This window comes from Arvicanthis niloticus, chromosome 12, assembly GCF_011762505.2.
Source record: "Arvicanthis niloticus isolate mArvNil1 chromosome 12, mArvNil1.pat.X, whole genome shotgun sequence".
Classification (NCBI taxonomy): domain Eukaryota; kingdom Metazoa; phylum Chordata; class Mammalia; order Rodentia; family Muridae; genus Arvicanthis; species Arvicanthis niloticus.
Genome location: NC_047669.1, coordinates 74,954,418 through 74,978,241, shown reverse-complemented (window position 1 = coordinate 74,978,241; position 23,824 = coordinate 74,954,418). Strand labels below are relative to the sequence as shown.

Here is a 23,824-nt window from a genome sequence, read left to right as displayed (position 1 = left end):
TAGAACTAGATAACCCACTTCTCTGAATAAAGCTTGCTCTTCGCTGTTTAAGGGCGTCTAAATTCTCGTCTTTCATTTCTTCCTATAAGCCTAATTCTTACTTTTACTTTGACCCTACTACTCCAGTAACAGTCTTGGGATAAGACAGAAACACCTTCATAGTGGATGAGAGGAAAGGCAGGGACAGGCTGTCAGGGATAATGGAACGCCTGGGTCCTGGCAGCTGGAGGGCAGGGCAAGGTGGGGACCAGGTAAGCCAGCCTGATGGAGGGGGCAGAAGTCGGAGGAAGACAGGACTTGGTGAGGAAAGACTTCTGTTGGCTCTTCTGAGTACGGATCAGTAATTATGCTACAGGCGTGTAGGGCTGAAGGCCTGGGAACTGCGCATGCGCGAGGCAGAGGCGCAGGCTCGCCGCACGCTGCTGCTTTCTCCGTTGCTAGGGGAGCAGTCTGCGTCGGCCCACCCGCTTCGTCGCGGTTCCTAAGGTAAGCAGGAGCACTTCCGGTGGACCTGGCGTTGCCTGGGTAACGCGAACGGAATTCCGTTGCCATTTCTGAATTCTGTGTGGCTCCGGACCTCAATTTCCTGTGCGAGCGAGTAACCTCTCCCAGACCGGAAGTCAAGACAGGAGCGACTACTGCGCAGGCGTGGTGTGCGCCCCGGAGACCCGAGTTTGTTAGCTGCTGCGGGTGGTGTGGAGTGATACCGGGTTTGTCCGGGATTGAGAGCGGCGCGGTGCTGTGACGTGTGATCATCACTGGGGCCCCGGTGGCGAGCAGGGCACAGGGCTGCGGTAGAACTGCGCGTCCTTGGGCACCACACGTGGGCTCCAGACTGGCTCGTAAAGCAAGTCTTCCCGGCGAGGTAGATTAAAACTGCCTGGGCGGCTTGGCGGGCGGTCCTTTTCTGCTCTCGATTGTTTTTGCTCAGAGGCAGGACCCCAAAGGGTTTATCTTATGTATATAGCTATTGCCTGCATATATGTCTGCGCACCACATCCATACTGGGAGGCTAGAAGAGGACATTGGACCCCCCAGCAGTGGAGTTACACATGTGGGTGCTAGGAACTGAACCCTGATCTTCTGCAGGAGCCCAAGGCTCTCTTAACCACCGAGCCATCTCTCCAGCTGCCCCTCCCATCTTTTAAATTAGGGTTTTCTTCAACTTTAGTTTTACTCAGTATTTCGTGTATAGTTTTAAATGTTAGCATGTGCCTTCCAAGAACGCTTGTGTTTGTTTCTGTTGTTATTTTCTACAGTTGGTCTACACTGTTGTCTGTTGCCTGGAGCTTTCCTTTTTGAGAGCTGATGTGGGATGGAGGAGTCATTTTATGTCTTCTGGTCATCTTTGGTCTGTGCTCTCTTCAGCCTACTGCAAATGCCCATTTAATTAAGCTGACCTTTAGATCCAATGTCTACACTGGGTGGGGCTTAGTTTTTCTAAGTCTTGTGAGCTGATGGGTGCTTCACAATGACCGTGTATTTTTTGTATTCATTATTATTTTATGTGCATGGATGTTTGCCTTCATCTTCTGTACACTGTATGTGCACCGTGACCTCACCCCTGAGCTGTGTCTTAAGCACGGGTATGTCTAGGAGATCAGCTCTGAGAGTTTAGTCAGTAGGGCCTCCAGATGGCTTTGCTCTTTTTGGAGCAGTGATTCTCAACCTTCCTGATGCTGCTATCCTTAAATACAATCCCTGATGATATACTGACCCCAGCCACAAAATCATTTTGCTATTTCATAACTGCATTTTTGCTATGTATCATAGTGTATGTATCTGATATGAAGAATAGCTAATAGGTGACCCCAAAGGGGTTGTGACCCACAGGTTGAGAACCACTGTTTTAGAGCCTCCCACCCCCATCCCCATAATGGGGACCTGTTACTTCGGGGATCCCAATTGAACACTGGTTAAAATATTTGGTGTTCAAAGCTTTTAAGAAAATAATTTTTTTTTTTTAAAACAAAAACATGGGGCTGGAGAGATTGCTCAACAGTTAAGAACACTGATTGCTCTTCCAGAGGTCCTGAGTTCAATTCCCAGCACCTACATGGTGGCTCACAACCATCTGTAATGGGATCCAATGCCCTCTTCTGATGTGTGTGAAGACAACTACAGTGTACTCATGTATACGCAAAATAAATAAATAAATAAATATATATTTAAAAATCCTGAAAACATTCACCAAAGTAAGTATTTGTATATTCAAAGGTACCAAGGTCTTTGATTCTCGTCCAGCTGGAGAGTAAGGCTGAGCCTCTCATTATTCTCAGTTGAACAAGACACAGGCTCTGGGGTTGGCATGCAGAGACGCAGAGGAAGAACAGAGAGGGTCAGGAGGCAAAGGAGAAGCTCTGGCTCAAGAGGAGGTACAGCTGCTCACACAGGGTGGAGGGGGGTCTGCTCACACAGGGTGGAGGGGGGTCTGCTCACAGTGTGGAGGGGGGTCTGCTCACACAGTGTGGAGGGGGGTCTGCTCACACAGTGTGGAGGGGGGTCTGCTTACAGGTGCTCCTCAGAACATTGTTCAAAGAGAGTGATTCCTAAGGGACACTTGTTGATGACGTCCCTACATGCAGTGAGAGGATGAATGTGCTTTACCCACTGTTTGCAGTCTATTCTCTGTGGCTCTTCCCTGGGATTCTACTTCTGTCTGTCCATCCCTCTGCTCTGCTCTCTCTCTCTGAATATTAGTGTCTCTGATCAATGGCACGAAATACTTTGGTCTTGTCCTTGGCCTGGTGGACTCTGCCTTTTCATGGATTTTGTGTATCTGCCATCTTTTGTCTTGTTTTCTCTTTGTTGAATATCTGCTTTTTGTTTTTCTGTTTCTCCTTTAGTGTTTTATATGAGATTGGTATTTTAATTTCTAATTGTTTTTTCCACTATATACTTTTTAAATTAATTTATTTTTATTTTATGTACATTGGTGTTTTGCCTGTGTGTATGTCTGTGCTAAGGTGTTGGGTCCCCTGGAACTGTAGTTACAGACAGTTGTGAAGCTGCCATGTGGGTGCTGGGAATTGAATCCGGGGCCTCTGGAAGGGCAGTCAGTGCTCTCAGTCACTGAGCCGTCTATCTCTCCATCCCTTCACTATATATATTTTTATATATTTTTGGAGACAGAGTTTCACTATGTATCCCTGACTCTGCTTCTACTCATTATATAGATCAAGCTAGCCTCAGACTCACAGATTCCTGCCTGCCTCTGTCTCCCGAGTGCTGGGGTTAAAGGTGTGGGCCATCATGCCTAGCTTACTAAATAAGTGTACACATACACCCAGTTACTACCATATTGATAGTTTCAAATCTTAACCATCCATTCTTTACTAGTTTGAACCATGGTCTCACTGTAGCCCAAGTCCTGAGTTTACTAGTAGCTGAAGCTAGCCTTGAACTCCTGGTCCTCCTGTCTCCCAAGTGTTGGGGATAAAGGTGTGTGCCACCATGCCGTGTTCATCCATCTTGATCAGAATCTGTTTGTTTAGGTTTGAGCGTGGGCTACCTTCACCGAATGGCATGTACCGGCTAGCTTAAACAAAACAACTTGTGGTAGAAAGGTTGAGAAATATAACATCAAGGTCTGGATAACTTGGTTCCTGGAAAGTGCTGTCTGCCTGGTTTGGGGCTAGCTTGGTTCTCACCCTGTCCTCATGTGGCAAGGAAATCTGTGTTCTTTACTTTTGTTGGGAAGGGTGCTGGCAGTCAGATCTGTGCCTCATGCATGGTAAGTGCCTGCTGTACCACTGAGAACTATCCTTCTCAGAAGGCCGCCAGTCCCATCATGGAATGGCCACCCTGGTCATTTTAACCCCAGTTACACACTTCAGGCTCCATTTCCAAATATCACGAGAGCTTCAACATACAACAATAAGAAATATAAAATTTAGAAGTCGTATTTATGGTTTTTCCCTTGTTTTTAGCAGTGATATATATATATATATATATATATATATATATATATATATATATATATATTTGAGTCTGTTAAGAATTTCATATTAATGACATTTTTGAATTTTTGGTTATTACTAGTATGCAGAAATACAATTATTTAGGTATTGATTTGTATCTTATTTGCTAAACTCATTTGTCGTTTCAGTAGCTGTTTTGGTAGCCTTGTTAGATATTCCATGATTGTACTTACGTCTTCTGAAAATAATTTTTCTTTTTTTTCCCTATTTGATGTTTTTATTTATTTCTGCTGTCATTCTGGTTAAATAGTTACTATGCCTTGTCTTGCCCCTGATCCGAGGAGGAGGTCACTTAGCTTTCACTGTTGATGTGGTTGAATGGCAATGCTGGGACTGGAACATATGGCTACAGACATTCTAGCCTGGGCTGTAGCTCCCCTGCAGTACCCTGCCCTGCCCAACCTTGCCCCGCCCACCCCATCCTGTCCTACTCCTGTCCCGTCCTGCCCCTGTGTTTTCTGTTTCATGTTATTTATCTGGGTATGGAAGTTAGGAAACTGTCTTCGTTTGTTGGTAATGTTTACCAGACCGATACTAGATTTTATCAACTGTTTTGGTGCATGCATTGAAGTAATCGGTTAGTAAATGGCTTTTCTGTTTAGCTGTATCATTTTCATTTTTAGAGAGATTTGTTCCCTTTGTGATCTGCCTGTCTGACCTGTTTCAACAGATTTATACCCTTGATATGCTGGCCTGCTGATCCCGTGGTGTTAACTGTGCTGTATCCTCTTCTCTCCCAACCAGTGAATGAGAGCTACAGATCTGAATTTATAGAGCTAAGAAAATGGCTGAAAGAAAGGAAGTTTGAAGACACAGGCTTAGTACCCGCCAGCTTTCCAGGTGAGAGTCACCGGAAAGGAGGGGGTGTCATTTCCGGAAACACATCTGTTGCTGTAAGTTGGGCTTCATTTGTCACTGTTGGCGTGTACTTTACCTGACTGTCCAAAGAGAGGTGGTCCGTGGAAAGAAATGACAATGAGAAAAAAAATAGATGTGCAGAAGGAGAAAGATAAAATAAAATGAAGCCATGGGCCTGGTGTGACAGTGCAGGCCTTTGATCCTGGGCACTTGGCAGGCAGAGGTAGGCCAGTCTCTGTGAATTCCAGGGAAGCCAGGGCTGTGTAATGCGACCTTGTCTCAAAACATATAAATAAATTTAAAAAAAAAGGGAAAATAATGAGGAAAGATATACGTCTTCTGCACCTTGAGGGCCATCATTTGAGCAGCCTGTAAAGAGCCCACAGGACTGGCAGGACCAGTGATCCCAACCCAAGCATCTGTAAACAAACCTTAAAAAGTTTTCATCTTTATCAGCACTTGAGGAAAAGCAAATTGAGAACAACGTTGAATTTCATCTCATCCCAGTCAGAATGGCCAACAGCAACAAAGCACCTGGCAAGGAACGCTGGTGACCTTGAGGAGAAACAGAGCCCCCTGTTTACTGCTGGCGGGAATGCAGACGGGTCAGCTGCTCTGGGTAGCAACATGGAGAATCCTCAGAAGGCTAAAAGGGAATCTGCCACACAACTGAGCTATAGCACTTAGCGTATGTCCACAGGACCCCGCAGAACAGGACTCAGCCATGGCCCCCATGCTCTATTCACAATAGCCAGGGGATGAAACTGCCTAAATGTCCTTCAGCAGGTGAGCGGGTGACGAGGATGTGCACACAGTGGGATTCTTCTCAGCTGGGAAGGAAGTGAGCATGAGATTTGCAGGTACTTGGCTGAGGTAACCTGGAATCAGAGAGATAAGCAGAGTGTCTTCTTCTCATCTGTGGCGCCCAGCTTCAGATCCTCAGATGTAAGTGTAACTACCAGCCCTTATGGAAGAGGTCGCTCTTCACAGCAAACCACCACAGAACACCACACAGCTGGACACAGTGCAGAGATTGACAGATCATGGCAGCCGAGCCCCAATGACATCTACCTCACAAAGTCTGTGTCTGTGAAGGAGGACTGTAAGCCCTAGTAGACCAGGATGTCTGTGATGAAAGTCTTTCCTGGAGATGGGAGCATAAACAAGCCTGGAACAATAGCAATGTCAATGTACACATTAACACGGAAGGGGCAAAGTGTGGGTCCCACCCCTGGACAAGAACTACAGGCAGCTAAACACTGCTGGGAGGGGACATAGCCTCTCCCAAGGAAGAGCTTCCTTAGTGGTCAGCCTTGAAGTTAAAAAAGCCTGCGTTATCAGCTTAGCAGAAGTTTGGGTCTTCCTGGAACCTGGCCTGAGGGAAAGCCCTCCCCTGAGGCCTCACATGCACAGCGCTGCCTACTGATCGGATGCTCCACCACATCCCTTGAGGTGGTAGGATTTGGGGGACCATGCAGTTGGGGTTGTCCCGAGCACAGTAAGTAAGTAGTTTTCTGAGGATGAGGCATGTCCCAGCCAACCAGTTGGGTTACTTTTTCTGTAGCGTGTGGCTCCAGGAGAGGAGCCCTTGGTGGGGCCTCAGCAAACACTGTTCCTTAGGTCGTTTGGATCTTTTTCTCCCGTGGGGGAGCAGCTTTGTGGGTTTCCAGTCATCTAAGCTGAAGCAGGTTAACATTTTCCTCTGGCATTTGATAGCTTCTTGTGGGGGTTAAATTGATATTAGTTGGAATCAATTTCTCAGAACTTGGCAGTGCACAATGGACATGTGCCTGTAGTCAAGGCCACAGGTGGGTTGATGGTGACTACAGAACGCACCAAGATGCTTTCTTTCCAAAGGGACTGGGTCACAACAGGGCGAGCTGCCTACGATCATAGCTCTGAGAGCATATGCTGTTGGCTCTTCCCTCTGCTCGCCAGGTAGCTTCATTTGGAATAAATTAACGTAGGTAAATGACTTCCCAAGCAGCTCTCTGGCTGAGAGGGTGCTCCGTGTGAGTCAGTCACATGTAGTGACTGAGCTGCCAGGCTGAACATCAAGAGGGTATTATAGGGGCAGAATGTTTGGCCAGTGTGAACTATGCATGTGTTGAGGGAGGCAGAGGGTTTAAAGGTGACATGGAAGGGTTGCACCGTTGCCCTGGACAGTTGTCCAGAGGACAACAGGACGACTGTGAGTCTAGTGCTGGGCAGATGACCGGTGGGCAGTCCTCTCACACGAGTGTTTCTGTGTGAGTTGTACAGCACAGGAATGCTTTGTGCTGGCTCCTGTTGTAAGACAGTAATAAGTAAGTAAGATGAATAAGTAAGTAAGAGTATTAAGTGAGTAAGAGTCCCCCCTTCCCTGGCTCCGGACGTCAGGACTAACACCTGCTTTGGTTCTGATGATATCACAGGAATGTCAAGGTCTCTGCTGGTTTATGAGTCTGACCTGCATTGCCAGCCAAGCACAGTATCTTTAACTTTGTGTTTTCATGTGCCAAAGGATGGCCAGTAAGTTATGTTCCATGGAGTTCTCCACTGGCCATTGGGAGAGCAGTGTGAGCATCGTCCTGTGTCAAGGTCCTTAGGTCATGACCAGACCTGGCTTCACTCAAGGAATGTAAACCACAGAGAGGCCAGGTCATTTTCCAGAATAGCTTTCTGCTTCCTTCTCTGGGAGGGAGAGGCCGAGAGATGTTGAGTGTGTAAGGGGTCACCAGGATCTGCAAGGTGCAGTAGGATTTACCCTCCATGTTTTGGTTCTTCTAGGAACAGGAAGAGGACTGATGAGCAAAGCATCATTGCAGGTGAGGACTTTTCCTTTATCTTTGAGGCCCAAGATGGATCCTCCTGCGTGGTGTGTGTGCACACATGTATCTGTGTGTGTGCACATGCACACATGCACAAGCTCACATCAAATGAATCAAATCTGTAGCCTTTTCCCACTTAACAAATGGGTGTGTTTGTTTAGGATTATGCCCAGGAAACTTGAGTTTGCTGTGTCACTGACATTGAAGTCCTGCTGCTGACACAGATTGCAGTTCATATGACATTTAGACAAGCATAAAGGGGACAGACAACCTGTCCTCAGAGGGCCTGTGTACTTCCAGCTCCTTGTCACTCCCTAAGCCTCCATGAGGGAACAAGGCAGGAGTGCAGGTTTCCTGCCTCTTTTTCTGAGGATGGTCCCGCCACCCTCCCCCCCCCCCCCCCCCCCGTGGCCGCACGGGCGGGGGTGTGCTGTCTTTTCCCTGCGCCCTGCACCCTGTGCGTGACATAGCTTCAGTAGTACACTGAGTGCCACAGCCCGTTAGAGCTTAGATCGTGTCAGGGATGTCGGCAGTGGCTGCTCTTGTCCGAGTGGAAACATGATGTCCAGAGCCTGGCTCCAGGCCTCCAGCTGGTTTCCTTCCTGGAGAGTGACATTCGTGGTATAGGTCATCTCCATGGACCCCTTTTTGGTTTTTTTTCTGTGCTATTTTAAAACATTAACCAGTATACAATGTTCTCAAAAGTTACAAATTAATTTCTTTATTTTAAAATCACATATACTTATTTTTCAACAAAATTTTTATGCTGGTGTTTGTACCCAAGGTCTTACCCACACGAAGCACACATTGCACCACAGAGCTACAGCCTAGCCCCTAAGTTTATTTTTAAATTCCTTAACTTAATTTGTTGAAACTTAGTCCTATATGTATGTTTAGCCAAAAGAATGTGCATTTCTGTGTTGTGATTTTATAATGCTTTTGTTTTTATTTATCATATTACTACTTTTAAGTGTTCAGTACTAGTAAGCAGTATCATGCCAGTGTACAGTATTTCTACTTTTTATTAGGTAAATCATTTTTAAGATAAATTATTAGTGTGTGGTTTTGTGACGTTGCATGTGTGCGGGTCACATGCCAGTGCATATGTGCGGGTCAGAGGGCAGCTCGGTGGAGTTGTTTCTCTCCTTCTGCCCTCACACGGGTTCTGGGGACTGAACTCAGGACACCAGGCTCGTAAGGCAGCGCTCCGCCCCCTGAGTGTTTCTGGTTTTCATGCTAATCATGACTGACTTTGCTCCACAGTGCATGGGAGGTGAACTAAAGCTGGCCCACTCGCAGCAGTGTTGATGTGCTTACACCGTGAAGTGGACACTGACCATGGCTTTTCTCTTTCCTTTCCCATCCAGTTTTTGAGACAGGTGTTTGTGTGTGTGTGTGTGTTTTTAAATGTAGCCCAGACTGGCCTGTAATTCAATATGTAGCTCAGGCTAGCCTCAAACTCTCAGTCTTCCTACCTCCACCTTTGGCGTGCTGTTTCATGCCGTGGCACCTGCCATGTGTACTTTGAAATATGTGTTTTTATGAAACTGTTTGAAAGAGATGTGTGCTGTGTGTGGTGAGATGTATGTAGGTCTTTAATGTATAGTTTGATATGTATTATAGTTATAGATATTATAATGAGCCTGTTCAAATCTTTCTCTGTTATGCTAAAAGACTTACCAGAAGCAGCTTGCGGAGGCCTGAGTTATTGTACATCACATAGGGAAGTCAGGGCAGGAGTGTTTGCTGGAACCTGAAGCCAGGAACTGAAGCAGAGACCATGGAGGAGTGCTGCTTTCTAGGGTCTTGGTTTTCCTGGCTTGCTCAGCCTGCTTTGTTGTACAGCCTGTCCAGGGGTGGCACCACCACAGTAGGAAGTGTCCCACCCATATGCCCACAGGCCAGTCTGATGGAGGCAGTCTCTCAGTGCAGGCCTCCTTGGCCCGTGTAACTTCAGTTTGTTTTAATCTGACAAAAATTAACCAGTATAGTTGAGCCCTTTCTCAGCCTTACACAAAAATATGTCGTCATTAACCCATAACTCTCCTTGCCTGATTATCCCCAAGATCTCATGTTAATGCCATGGTATAAACTGAAGTACAACAGTCACAGCCTTGAAACTTTAAAAGTTCGAAGTCAGGTTAAGATATCACCTCCAGGCATGTGTTCCCATTCCCGGCTGCCTCTCGGCCTTGCCTGCTTTTCTCCTTGAGTGCAGGGACTCTGGCCTTGGTGTTCAGCCTCTACTCTGGGCATGAAGACGCTCCACAAAGATGTCATCTTGTCTCTGGTGTCCCTTACCCTGTGGAGCCTTGACTGGACCTGGAGCTTGTGGTCATCCTCATCCACTGTGGCGCCCTGGTGCCCCGCTGTGAAGCAGGTCCATAAGCTGAGGTGGCTGCAGAGGCAGGGGTGGGGTGGGCAGGGCGCCAGGCTGTGAGGAGAGGGCTGGATGGCTGCTGGAGAAGGATGGCAGGACCATGTCATGTGACAGCTGGCCCTGAGCCTGGCTGCTCTACAAACCTCTTGCTGGGGGAACCATGCCTGCTGTGGCCGGGCACCCCTCCAAGCACTTCTGCACAGCAGCTCCCTGTGTGGCAAGAGCCATGGTAGCACCTCCTCATGGGCCTCCTGTCACCCGATGTCACAGATAGGGAGGGTGGCTCTCCAAGAATGAATGGCAAATGATGAGGTTCTTTGGTCTCTATGAGAAGATGTTCACTGAAGTGGAAGGAACGCTACGGCTCTTTAGCAGGTGCAGGCCTTTACGACTGGATCTGTAATGCAGCACACACAGTTTATTAAATGCAGATGCTTTCCAAAGCCAGTAGACAATTTAAATGAGACTTAGGCAGCTTTTCAAATGTCTGTTAGACCTGCCAGTTAAAGGTACTGGACCTCCCTGGCCTGCTGTCTCCACACAGACAATGCAGAGGTGCTGGGGTATTTAAATAATGTGCAGCGGTTACTAGCCCATCCAGCTGCTCCCTGCCTAAGGACACCTTGCAGCCCTTGGACTCAGCAGCTGAGCAGAAGCAAAGGCTTCTCCAGGCATTCTCCAGTTTGCTCAGGTGCAGACCCTTCTTTCAATGCTCTGGGAAAAGACAGCCCAACAGCTTGTAATTGTGAGCATTGAGTCCTTCACAACTTCCCTGGTCACAGACCTTATGCCTCAGACCTAATGTGTGTGCTTTCCCACTGTGAGAATGCTAACACTGGTAAAGAATTCCAAGTACAGATGCTGTGGAATGAAGAAGTGTTACCCTTGGCTCATTCACAAGGAACTGGAGCTTTTTATGAGGATGTGAGGAACCACTGCAAGATTGGTCTTCAGAGCTGGCACACCCGTGAGGAATGTGGCCTGCCAAAGCTGAACTTAGTGTCCAGGAGCTCTGAGTTGCTGAGAACATTCTTAGTTCAGTGTTGCTTTTCTGTGAAGGATGATAGTGTTTGTAATGACAAGTTCAGGAAGCTTAAGGCTAGGTTTGGTGGTGCACACCCTTATGGAGACAGAGGCAGGTGAATCTAGAAGTTAAAAGCCAGTCTGGCCCACAGAGTGAGTTTTAGGCCAGCCAGGGCTAGCTACATAGAGAGACCCAGGCTCAAAAATAAGTAATTAAATAAACAAGCCCTTCAGATTACTTGGTATTTCTGTCTTTTCACAGACAATAATAGAGTTTCTTTTGGGGTCTGGACACTTTAGGTAAGAAATGATCCTTCCCTGGAGCAGCTCTGTTCAGGAAAAATCCACTCAAGGAAATAACTCGTCACGCAAGAGGTGAATGAACATTTCTACTACACATTAGAAACCTCACTGAGGTAGACTGTCATTTGGAATGACACTCGAAAAGGTGGATTATCAAATATGGCAATGATGTGTAATTTGAGTTAATGAGCTGAGGGACTTTACGCATGATGCTAAGTTCTTTCTTTTCCCTCGGGTAACACTTGTAGAGATCGTAGTAAAGTGGGGCACAGTTTGAGAGAAAGTCTGCAGGCGTCCGTGTGCTGCAGGGCTGAGGAGTAGGCTGAAGCAAGGCACAGTGCTGAGACCATCTTTGTTAATGTTATTTGTAAGACATTTGAACACATTTTCATAATTTATTTACATTCTGAGTAAGTCTTACAAGACTGTTCTGACTCCTCAGACGTATTTGAGGTGTGCAGTAAGGAAAGGAGAATGTGGACAGACCCTGAGAGTTCGTACATCTGTTACTTAGTTGTCTTTTTCCGTTGGCTTCTGTTTTTATATTTGTTGTGAATATATATAGTGTATCTTTTGGTGGTTTGAATTCTTTTTCTTTGTAAAAGTTCTTTATGCTGGCTGGTTTACTTTTATAGATTTAACCTGTTTCAAAGAGATTCCGAGTTCTGTTGAATGCCATAGAATATTTGTTACAATAAACAGAATTTTTGAGACTTAGAAAAACAAGTTAAATGCTTTCTTTCTCCAAAAGAGAAGAACCAAGGCCTAGGACACATCATGCTTAATCAAAACCTGAGTCCTGCACTGCGCCTCCTATTCTGTAGCTTCTTGTCTGGCACCTGGGGCTCACTCCAGATCTTCTGGGCCCTGCCATCCATAACACACACAGCTTGCCCTGTAGGCAGAGGCCAGCTCTGCTCTACTCCTGCTGCTGTCCTTCGTGGTCAGCTCATGGGCCTGGCATCTCCTCCACAGTTGAGGCTGCACCTTCACCAGTGGCCTCCCCTGGCCTCTGACATTGCCAAACCTCAGTTTCTCTTCATGGCTCTTCAGTCCTGGCATTTCCGTTGCAACAGAGGCTGCACCTTCACCAGTGGCCTCTCCTGGGTCTCAGTGCCAAGCTTCGCTGTTCTTCATGATCCCTTCATGCCTTCAGACACTTACATATTGTTTACTGTGTTCTGCTGTCATCTTGAGGTGCAGCCTTGGTTTCCCCACTGGACCCCAGCTTCTGTGTGCTGACCCGAGGGAGCGCCCCCCACTGGACCCCAGCTTCTGTGTGCTGACCCCAAGGGAGCACCCCCACTGGACCCCAGCTTCTGTGTGCTGACCCCGAGGGAGCGGCCCCCACTGGACCCCAGCTTCTGTGTGCTGACCCCGTTGGGAGTGCCCCCCACTGGACCCCAGCTTCTGTGTGCTGACCCGAGGGAGCGCCCCCCACTGGACCCCAGCTTCTGTGTGCTGACCCCGAGGGAGCGCCCCCCACTGGACCCCAGCTTCTGTGTGCTGACCCCGAGGGAGCGCCCCCCACTGGACCCCAGCTTCTGTGTGCTGACCCCGAGGGAGCGCCCCCCACTGGACCCCAGCTTCTGTGTGCTGACCCCGTGGGAGTGCCCCCCACTGGACCCCAGCTTCTGTGTGCTGACCCGAGGGAGCGCCCCCCACTGGACCCCAGCTTCTGTGTGCTGACCCCGAGGGAGCGCCCCCCACTGGACCCCAGCTTCTGTGTGCTGACCCCGTGGGAGCGCCCCCCACTGGACCCCAGCTTCTGTGTGCTGACCCGAGGGAGCGCCCCCCACTGGACCCCAGCTTCTGTGTGCTGACCCCGAGGGAGCGCCCCCCACTGGACCCCAGCTTCTGTGTGCTGACCCCAAGGGAGCGCCCCCCACTGGACCCCAGCTTCTGTGTGCTGACCCCGAGGGAGCGCCCCCCACTGGACCCCAGCTTCTGTGTGCTGACCCCATGGGAGCGCCCCCCACTGGACCCCAGCTTCTGTGTGCTGACCCCGTGGGAGTGCCCCCCACTGGACCCCAGCTTCTGTGTGCTGACCCCGAGGGAGTGCACCCCACTGGACCCAGCTTCTGTGTGCTGACCCCGAGGGAGCGCCCCCCACTGGACCCCAGCTTCTGTGTGCTGACCCCGAGGGAGCGCCCCCCACTGGACCCCAGCTTCTGTGTGCTGACCCCGAGGGAGCGCCCCCCACTGGACCCCAGCTTCTGTGTGCTGACCCCGTGGGAGCGCCCCCCACTGGACCCCAGCTTCTGTGTGCTGACCCCGTGGGAGCGCCCCCCACTGGACCCCAGCTTCTGTGTGCTGACCCCTAGGGAGTGCACCCCACTGGACCCAGCTTCTGTGTGCTGACCCCGAGGAAGTGCCCCCAGAAGATTTTATCTCCATGATGCTGGTCTTGTGCTATCAGAGCTAACCTTTAAGCCCATGCTAATCATCATTGATTGTCCTGGTAAAGCAGAGGTTTTACTTCCACAGATTCTTGATTGAAATCTATCACATGAGTGGCCCTAGTACAGTCTGTGCTTCTCTCTGAAGAGTTGCTAGCCAGAACTGCACTGTCTGCACTCCGGGGCTCTTGGTGTATAATGATGGGATTCGGTGCTTACAGACCTTAGTCTCAGGTCATTTGCAAAGCTGAGGTGTCCTAAACTCTACTTTCTCTTTGGCAAGGAGGGCCAGGTGATTATCTCACTGCCTGAGAGCTGTCTGCTCACCACGGACACTGTGATTCGAAGCTCCATAGGGCCCTACATTAAGAAGTAAGTGACCACACTTTGTACCTGGTGCCTGTCAGTGTCGTGCCATCTGCAGCACAGGGCGTGAGGACCCAGCTCTTGGCTAGCCAAGACATACTTAGTATGATTGAAAGTTTATCCTCTTCCAAGTTTGTTCTTAGTTCCGTGTGAACTGTATTTCTAAGGTTTTCTAGGCTGCCTGGGATGTGGTGTGAACCCTGTCCTCTATTTACTAGAAAGTAAGTGTGGAATGGGATGGTGTCCATGACAACAGTGTGACTGTTTCCTTCTACCCTAGAAAGCCTGGCAGATGCTAGTTCACTGTCCCAGGTTCACCGTATTATACCAGCGTGGCTTCTTCAACTTTGAGCGGATTTGACGTTAGGAAGAGCTTTGGGTAGGAATGGAGGAGGGCAGGTGCTGTAGGCTGAGAGCCATGCTCTGGGCACAAGGTGGTGAGCCTTGATTTTGGAGCATCCCTGAGGACAGAGTGAGGGAGAGTCTCAGCAGAAATTGTTTCTACATTGGGTTCAAAGATGGTGCTGATCCTTAACCCAAGTGGCTACGCCGTTCCCTGGCTCTCTATGACACCCCCCACCTTCTGTGTGCCTTTGCAGAGGTGAGGATGCTCTGGTCCTTATTCTCTGAGTCACTCAGATTGCTGGTACAGTGAGTGTGTGGTAACTCGGGAATTGGGGCTGTAGAGAGTAATGTTCCTGAGTCTCTGTGCCATCGGGACTGAACTGAGTCATTATTCGGCAACTGCATAGTTTGTATTAGAGGAACAGAGGCGTGAGGACCCCACAGTTCTGTCTCGGTGGCACTGTTTAGTAAACCCCAGAAGCTAGAACCGGGCTGGAAACAAGTTGTTTGTTTGTTTGTTTGTTTGTTTGTTTTTTAAACCAAAGTGAATCTCACTGACTAACCATAGAAGTGGCTGCTCTGGAGAGGCAAAACCCTTGGGAAGATGCCTGTGTCTTGGGTGGACAGTTGCCAGCTCGAACACAGCCCCTCTGAGGCAAATTACACTGTTGGAGTCCACATTTTAATTCCTCCGATTTGTCTTCTCATTTTACAAGGTGGAAGCCTCCTGTGTCTCCTGTGCTGGCCTTGTGTACGTTTTTAGTCTCAGAAAAGCACGCAGGCAGTCAGTCCCTCTGGAAGTCTTACCTGAACATTTTGCCCAAGTCATACACCTGCCCGGTGTGTTTGGAGCCAGAAGTGATAGATCTTCTTCCTGGACCTTTAAAGGTGAAGGCGGAAGAGCAGCGAGCCCGAGTGCAGGACCTGTTTGCCTCCTCCAGAGGTTTCTTCTCTACCCTGCAGCCTCTGTTTGCAGAGTCTGTGGACAGCGTTTTCAGCTACCGCGCCTTCCTGTGGGCCTGGTGCACAGTGAACACCAGAGCTGTGTACCTGAGGTCCAGGAGGCAGGAGTGCCTTTCCGCAGAGCCAGACACGTGTGCACTTGCTCCGTTCCTGGATCTGCTGAATCACAGCCCACATGTCCAGGTGAGAGGCTGGCATGGAATCCTGTTGTTACAGAATCCCCGCCACGTAGAGACAACGGTTCTGAGTCAAGGACGGCATGGTTGTGGAGGTGTAACCTGCTTCAGATAGATGTGCCGGGCCACTGGCCTCCATGCTCCCCTCTGCTGTGCGTCTGCACTGCGCTGCCCTCCAGGCCTACAGCCCCTGTGCTGAGTGCTGCCTTTCACTGACCCAGGCAGTGACATTGGGTGCATAGAAGGCTGAGGCTGGACAGAGGGACTCAGTCCCTAGCAGCCTCACTTAGATTTTATTGCTGTGTTTGTGAACGTTTGTAGCTGAGTGATTTTATAGATGACCATAGAAAACCACAGCCATAGTTGGTGGGAGCCTGAGGGTCCTGAGCTACAACAGACCTTTATTGCCTTAAAAGACTAAACACATAAAAAAACCCCTGATCAAGGCCACACAGTTGGTGAAGCCTTTGCAGCTGCTGACAACTAGTGGGTCTTCCTACTGCCATAGTTTCTTCCCTTAGGCTGTTTGTGACAGGTCAACTCCTGTCAGATGTCACGCTTGGCCATTTTCAGAACCCGTGACTGAAGTTCCTCCCTCACCTGGATAAAGGCGAGATGAAGGAGGGAACAGGCTGAAGTGCAGCCTGTTCTCTGTCTGTCCGTGAGATACTCATTGCAAGCACATCACACTGCCTCAGACTGAGGTTACCATGGTGACTTGGTGAGCCTTTTAGACCTGTGTTAAAAAGAGGAATCTTATACCCTTCCCCTGTAGGTAAAAGCAGCATTCAATGAGAAGACCAGGTGCTATGAGATTAGAACAGCCTCACGCTGTAGGAAGCACCAGGAGGTGTTCATCTGCTACGGCCCCCATGATAACCATCGGCTGCTCCTGGAGTATGGCTTTGTGTCCTCCCAAAATCCTCACGCCTGCGTTCCTGTCTCAGGAGGTGGGACTGCCCGATAACAGTTATTTCCTATTGTAATGGGAAGAGCCCTCATAGACAACAGTCACTTTTCTCAGGCAGAGCCTGCTTTGGAAAGCTCACAGCTTTTCAGGGACCTGAGATCTCAGTGAGTTGCCCAAGAGAGGACATTTGGTGTGAATTAGGAGACAGTCTTGTTGTCCTGGATGGCTAATGTGAGGGAAAGAGAGCTGAAGGAGAGGGGGCATGTGCTTTATCTGGATTACATCCTGAATATCTGATGGTTTTCTCTCCTCAATGTAGAGAGGCTGGTTAAGTACCTCCCACCAGCAGAGAAGCAGGTCCACAAGAAGATAGCCATTTTGAAGGATCATGGCTTTACAGGGTAAGTGTTTTTCTGTCTGGAAATTATCCCTTTAGGAAATTTCCATGGGACTACTCCTGGCTCTGGTTTCTGTAGGTGTGATTCTCCTGCCTCTGTATTGCTGATGGGTGGGTATTTGTTAAGCTCTTAGACTGTAGTAAAGTTGTGCTTGTTGTTCTAGACACTCACAGGTTGGAAGACACTAGCTTGGGAATGTGAGAGTCAAGCTTGGAACAGTCGTGTGTATGGTCTAGGCCGGGGTCAGCTGGGGTGGTGCTGCGCTGTCATAGGCTGTCATAGGCTGTGCTGATATTTAGCAGAACCCATCAGCTGCATTAGGGTACACATCAGGGGCAGCGAGCCACACCAGATTCCCACACTTACCCTTTCACGTCGTCTTCTCTGGATAAAGTCAGGTTTTGTGTATATAGTGACAGTGGCTGTGTTTGCTCTCTGGGATAACTAGTCCTCTCCAAGTTCATCTCACTGTAAATGTGTGATGTAGTTACCAGGCCTCTCGCTGTTGTCCCCTAAACCAAGTTCAATGTCTTGCTGAACTTGATTGGAAATGGCTTTTAACCTTGTCTTAGGGTTACTAGTGCTGTGATAAAAAACCATGACCAAAAGCAAGTCTGGGAGGAAAGAGTTTATTCGGCTTACACTTCCACATCACAGTGAGGACAGGAACTCAAGCAGGGTGGGAGCCTGGAGCAGGAGCTGATCAGAGGCCATGGAGGGGTGCTGCTTACTGGTTTGCTCCTCATGGCTTGCTCAGCCTGCTTTCTTTTGGAAAGGAGGACCACCTGCCCAGGGATGACTCCACCCACAGTGGGCTGGACCCTCCCCCATTGTTCATTAATGAAGAAAAGCTCTGCAGCTGGATCTTAGGGAGGCCTTTCCTCCGCTGAGGCTCCCTCCTTTCCCGTGACTCTTTCTTGTGTCAAGTTGACATCAACTAGTACCATAGCCCAGAATAGTCAGAGCAGATTCCACTTGTGTGGAATGGACCACACAGAGACTGTTGTTAACCCAGCTTCATTCATAGTAGCCGCAGCCTGATTTTCTTGCCCCTGTGTAGAGGTGACCTAACAATGTACCTGTTCAAAGCCACTGCTAGGTTCCTTAGTTGTTTGCATGGAGTCATTTCTAAATGACACATTGGTGTTGCCTGCTTTGCTCCTGTAGAAATTTGACGTTTGGATGGGATGGACCATCTTGGAGGTTGCTCACGGCTCTCAAGTTGTTGTGTCTGGAAGCCGAGCACTTGTAAGTTTCCCCCATTATATACAAGCTGTGTCTGCTTCTTGGTAAAATTGAAGGGGTTTGGGAGGCTGGCATTTAAAGGGAAGGAGCGGACTGTGCCCTGCTGCTTTGAGTGGCCTTAGCCTTCCAGAGTTCATGGCTCTGAGAACTTGCCACTCTGTCCAGGTTTCCCCCTGGTGATCTGTGCATACTGTTCTGAGTGAGTACTGTCAGCACTGAGCACTGTCCAGAGGTACACCCGTGAGTGGGTGGGCATTTCCTGTGGTAAGCAAACCCCTAACCACGCCCTGTCCTACCGTGTCCTAACCAGCCCTGCTGAAGGCCTTCTCTGTGAGAGGAGTGGGGTAGAAGAACCCCAGTGTAGACGTTCGTCTTGCTCAGGCTCCTTAACCTTTCTAAGGGGTTAGGGCTGCCAGTCACGTCCCAGAGCTGCCTGTCAGCCTGCATGGCTGTGCTCTGGTCAGCACAGGGGCTCCTCCAGGCCCAGGATTGGTTAGAACACAGCTTCTACCTTGCTGCTGCTCGTATGCTGGGCAAGTGTCCAGTGGGCGGATGAACCATCTCAGCACGGCGCTGACTTGTGATGCCTGCTGTCTGTACAAGCATTTCTCACCGTTGCCTCTGGAAAGTTTCTCCCTGGTCTTAATACCAGAAATATAGTTGACTCTTGGACAGCACAGATTTGCACCAGGCAGGGTCACTTACATGGGAATTAGTTTTTTAAAAAATAATTGCCCATGACAGAATAGCATAGTGTGCCTCCCTCCTTGTGTTGTTCCCTAGAGAGCCCAGGACTGTCTGTGGTCAGCCTGGCGCACAGCATGAGGGTAGGAATGGCGTGGCTCCTCGGGTTCTTGTCTTCCTCCTCCCTCTTCCCTTTGAACAGTCATTCACTGTTCACTTGCTCCGTGTGGACCCTGTGGGAACGAGGTGTGTGCGCATCCTTTTCGGGCTAAAGCAGCCAGTGCTTGCAGAGGTCACCCCAGAGTAGTTTTCCCTTAGGTTCACTGATGTGAGTGACATGGCGGGTTCTGGCTGATGGGTGTGTATGGCCACCTTTGCCTCTCTGCTTTGCCTTGTGACTAAGACCTTTATTTTCCCAGTTTTGTTTTCTTTGAATGGAATGGCGTGATTTATTTGTAGGGAATTATGAAGATTAAATTAGATATTCATTCTAGATGACACACTCAAGTACAGTGTAACCCTTGGCTTTCTTGTGTATTACGTCACATCCTGACTTTTGAGCTATCAGCTTTGAAGCGGATGTTCCCCTATTACCTGAGGTGTCCTGTTGGGACTGTCTGTCTGCCTGTATACTCTGGATTTGCATATTTGGCAGCCGTCTGACCTCCCTCTTCTAAGCCACTTCCATGCACACCCAGATTTCCTGCTTCCAGTGGCTCCTTCACCCTTCTTCCAAGTAGAGGGACTTAGCATTGACCCCCTTCTAGCTTTGAAACCTTTGGCTCCTGGTTGCTGACTTGACAGTCCTGTGGTCTTTTGACTGCAGAACACTGGCTTCATCTTCTCGCAAAGCTTTCACCTCTGCAAGCCAAGGCAGCATAAGTGACTCACCTGGGTGTAGAGAATGGCATGGCTGCAGACTCTGCCATTTGGAGGGCATTTGGCAGTGAGCTGTGTTCTTGGTTGTCACCTTTTAGGAAAAACTTTCCCTTAAAGGCATACAGTGCCTCAGCTGCTGAGTCTTCTGGCTGTTTGCCAGAGCCTGGCCTTCCTGTTCTGTGTTTCTCTGCCTCTTGTGCCCCTGTAGCTGGTGGGTGTGGCTCCAGTTATTTGTACACCAGACCCAGGATTGCCATGAAAGTAGATCCAGTCACTGCTGGCAAGGAGCAGAGTAGCTGGCCCTCATTCACTGTTGGCTCCTCTTTCTTCCTCTGTGCTGGTGGCTTCCACTCAGGAGCTGAATGATGTCATAGGGTTAGGAGACGAGCTTCACTGTGCTCAGGCAGAACAGGGACATGCTGTGTGTCGTGTTGCAGAGTGAGTGCTCTCTCAGGTAACCTGGGGACCTGCTGAGAGGAACTTACTGAACATTTCGGTTCTAGTGCATGCTGGAAGAAGGTGCTCCTTGGTGAAGTAATCTCCGATACAAATGAGAAGATGAGTTTGGGTGTGGCCCAGAAACTATGCTCTGATTTCATCGAGGAGACGCATGCTGTGCTGCACAAGGTGTGCTTCCTGATGCTGCTGGGCACACGATCTCAGTCCTGTGCTACTTACCATGCATGCTGTTAGGGAGGTCTTGAGAATCTCCAGTGAGCTAATGTTTTATAATCTCTATGTGACTGTGTTAACAGATTGACATTTTAAAAGTTAGGTAAGTGGTGCCGGGGAGATGGTGATACGCTGTGCAAGTGTGAGCACCCGAGTTCAGATCCCAGCACTGACGTACAAGCTGGGATGGCAGCCTGTGTGCTGTGCCTGGGGTTGGGGATAGACAGAGACCGATGGAGTTAGGTGGAACCAGGACAGTTATGAAGGCTCACTGTTCCTGCCTATCCAAGAGGGGAGTTCCAGGTTAAGTGAGAGACCTCGATTAAAGCAGTAGAGGGCAGCACGAGAAACAGGGGCTCAGCACACCCCACTGGCCGCTGCGTGTGCATGCGTGGCCAGCACACCCCACTGGCCGCTGCGTGTGCGTGCGTGGCCAGCACACCCCACTGCAAGCGTTATATATAGTGTATGACACACAGTGATGCTTTGATACATACATGCACACCTTGTGGAATTGCTTCGCCAAGAACAGCATTACCCACCTCGCTTTTTTATGCTGAGGGTTCTTACAGCATGTTTGGTGTACACTGTGTGTCTTGTTTCTAATTGTGGTCACATGCTGCTGTCCAGAGAGCTCTCTTCTCCTGGCTAAGCTCGCCTCCATTCACGTGGTGTCCACCGTTCTTTCTGCAGTCGACAGAAAGAACACGGAGGCTCTGGTTTATTTCACTTAACTTTGTGTCCTCCTGGCTTGTTCCTGATGTCACAAATAGGGTCTCCTGCTCCCCATCCCTTTTTTGTGACATTGGGATCGAAACCCAGGGCCTGACACCTAGGCACATGCTCCAAACCCGAGCTCCGTCACCAGCCCTTGGTTCTGTTTCGGACTGTACCCATGTGTGAATACATTAATATTTTCTTTGTTCATTCATCACTGGGTACTTGGGTTGATTCTTAGTTTTTGCCTCATGCTTTAGTAGATAGAAGTCATTGCCTGGTTTCTTAGTAATATAGCATTTCAAGTATTTTTTCTATGTGTGTTTTAATTTTATAATTTTTTTGTTTTAATTATAAATCATTTATAAGATATGTGATTGTTAGAATTAAAATTTTAATGTACTTTTATGCTGTGAAAATAAAAATATAAAAGGACAGGTGTTGTCCACACAGATTCCCCAGAGCCGGCAATTCCCAGGGCTTGTGTGTGGGGGTGGCAGCTGGCTCACACATTCATCCTTAGAGAGTTTGGACTGCACAAGTAATCTGGAGTGAATTGTAGCCGTGCTTATCCCACATGGGGGTGGGATGGGGTGATTATTCCACATGGGGCTGGGGTAGGGTGGTTCCCCTACGTGGGGTAGGGGTGGAGGCAGGGAGTAGCCCTACGGCTACTGACTGCCTCAAAGCAGTTTACATGGTAAATCTTATAATACATTTCTATTTTATTAAAAATTTAAAAATAACTTGCAGGTTTCTGACATGAAGGAAGGGAAAGTGTCGCTGATAAGTCAGCTCGCTTTGGTGGAAGCTTTGCGGATGGAAGAGCTGAGGATTCTCCAGGCCTCTGCTGAGATCCTGAGTAGTTTACTAGCCCCCTTTTCCTGATCTCCCGGGATCACGTGATTCCCTCCTATGGAGGGCGTACCGGCTGCATTTCTACTGAGGTTGGAATAAACAGACTTTTCTGTGAAATCATTTGCAGGCTTTGGACGGTTTCTATTAAACGGTGACATGTTTAGTGTTTCTTCCCCTGCTTCCCTTATACCAGTGAACTGTGACCAGCTTCTCCATGTTCCCAGCCCAGCACAGGGAGCAGAGGTGGCTTCTAGGCAGTGAGGAGCCATGGACAGACATGCAGTCTCTGTGAACAGACATCAGTGGGAAGGAGTGGGTGTCGGTGACGGACTGCAGAGTGGGAAGCCGGAGGGATTTCCTGGTCTTCCATTTCAGGACAACCCCTGGCTGTCAAGAAGTAAACTGTAAGCCTCACAGGTGCTGTTGGCTAACGGGACAAGTTGGGGCCCGGTGCCTGTGGTGACAGTGTGGCAGAGGTTGGCAGTGTTGGGTCACAGCTTGATTGCTCAGGCCTTCCCTGTGTAGTCACTGAGGGGAGTGTTGAGGGGCCTTCTCAAGGAGGGGAGTCCTGGAGGTCTTCCTGAGGACAGCATGCTGGTGGCCTTCTGCAAGCCAGAGGCAGGGAAGGACTGTGAGCCACACAGGTCCTTTCCTGTGTGCCCTTTCTGTATGGGGATGCAGACCCCGTTTATTCATGACTCTAAAGCTGGCTTACAGCAAGTGTCCTGATGGTGGCCCCTTGTTCCCAGACACTCTGGGAGGAGAAAGGCAGGAAGGCAGGCATTAGGATCCATCGAGGATGGATGAGGACCCAGGGCCTGTAAAATACCCACGCAGCATCACTAAGGGAGCATCTGGCCTCAGGTTTCTCCCATCCCCAGTGTGTAACTGACTACTGTTCTCTCTAGCCTGGCCTCTAGTTTTTCCTGGTGGTTCAGATCTGTGTTCATTCCAGGGAGCGAACTTGGCAATCCCCTAGGCAACTGCCGACACCCCCAGTACAGTTACAGTTCAGTCCAGGACAACTAAAGCCACATTTTGCCCTGTGTCTGTTTTGTCTTAAGACTTTCTCCCTTAAGACTTAGGGTTAAGGAAAAGGGGCAGGGATTTTGAGCAGTCTGTGACCTTTGAGGACTCTCCCCAACTGAGTAATGGAATGAAGACTAACGGAGGCTTGGCTTTCTCAGGCAGTCATTGCTGCTGCCCAGAGTCCTCACTCCCCTTGGTGTCCTTTCTTCCACAGAGGGTGCACTCTCTCACCACGGAGCCCCAGTGAGATAGTGCGTGCAGAAGCAGGTGAAGTTCAAGCAAGCATTCCAGCCATATTTTTTCTTTGTATGTCAGATGTAGAAGCAAACACGCAGATATAGTTTGTGTTGACTTTTGTGTGTACACATGTGCATGAGTGTGAGTGTGTGTGTTACTGTGTGTGCACACCTGTGGGTATGCCTATGTATATGTGTATGTGTGTGTATGTGTGCATGCCTCTTTATGTGCCTGTGTGTGTATGTATATGTGTGTGTGCATGCCTCTGTGTGTTCGTGCCTATGTCTGTATGTTCCAGGTATGCTTATGGTGGCCCGAGGACAACTCGTGGCAATTGGGTCTGTCCTTCCACCATGTGATCCCTGAGATTGAACTCAGGATGGCAGGTGTGGTGGCAAGTGCCCACCTCCATTAAGCCATCTCAAAAACCCAATTCTTTTTCTCTTTTTAAAAATTTATTCACTTGTATGTGCATGACATGTTTGTGTGAGCGGTCTCGTATGCATGTGTTGCATATTTGTCAGAGGCTAGAGGGCAGCCTTGGGTCTAATTTCTCAGGAGTTGGTTACCTTGGTTTTTGAAATAGAGTCTC

The 23,824-nt window shown here is 49.1% G+C and overlaps 1 protein-coding gene across 7 annotated transcripts; it reads left to right on the top strand.

Moving 5' to 3' along the window:
- Window positions 1-411: 411 nt before the first annotated feature.
- Setd4 (SET domain containing 4) lies at window positions 412-22,086 on the top strand. 7 transcript variants are annotated; one of them, XM_076943165.1, is made up of 11 exons: window positions 412-486; window positions 2,218-2,375; window positions 4,725-4,820; window positions 7,608-7,645; window positions 14,037-14,125; window positions 15,181-15,610; window positions 16,379-16,553; window positions 16,833-16,914; window positions 18,079-18,159; window positions 20,223-20,346; window positions 21,862-22,086. In XM_076943165.1, exons 2-11 carry the CDS (start codon window positions 2,309-2,311, stop codon window positions 21,994-21,996), a joined length of 1,317 nt encoding a protein of 438 aa, XP_076799280.1. In that variant the 5' UTR covers window positions 412-486; window positions 2,218-2,308; the 3' UTR covers window positions 21,997-22,086. The 7 variants fall into 7 exon arrangements, 6 of the variants coding, with proteins under 6 accessions (XP_076799280.1, XP_034371742.1, XP_076799281.1 ...); XR_013113667.1 differs by lacking the exon at window positions 412-486 and adding an exon at window positions 606-865 and having other exon boundaries at window positions 18,322-20,346; window positions 21,862-21,884; XM_034515849.2 differs by lacking the exon at window positions 412-486 and adding an exon at window positions 606-865.
- Window positions 22,087-23,824: the final 1,738 nt, after the last annotated feature.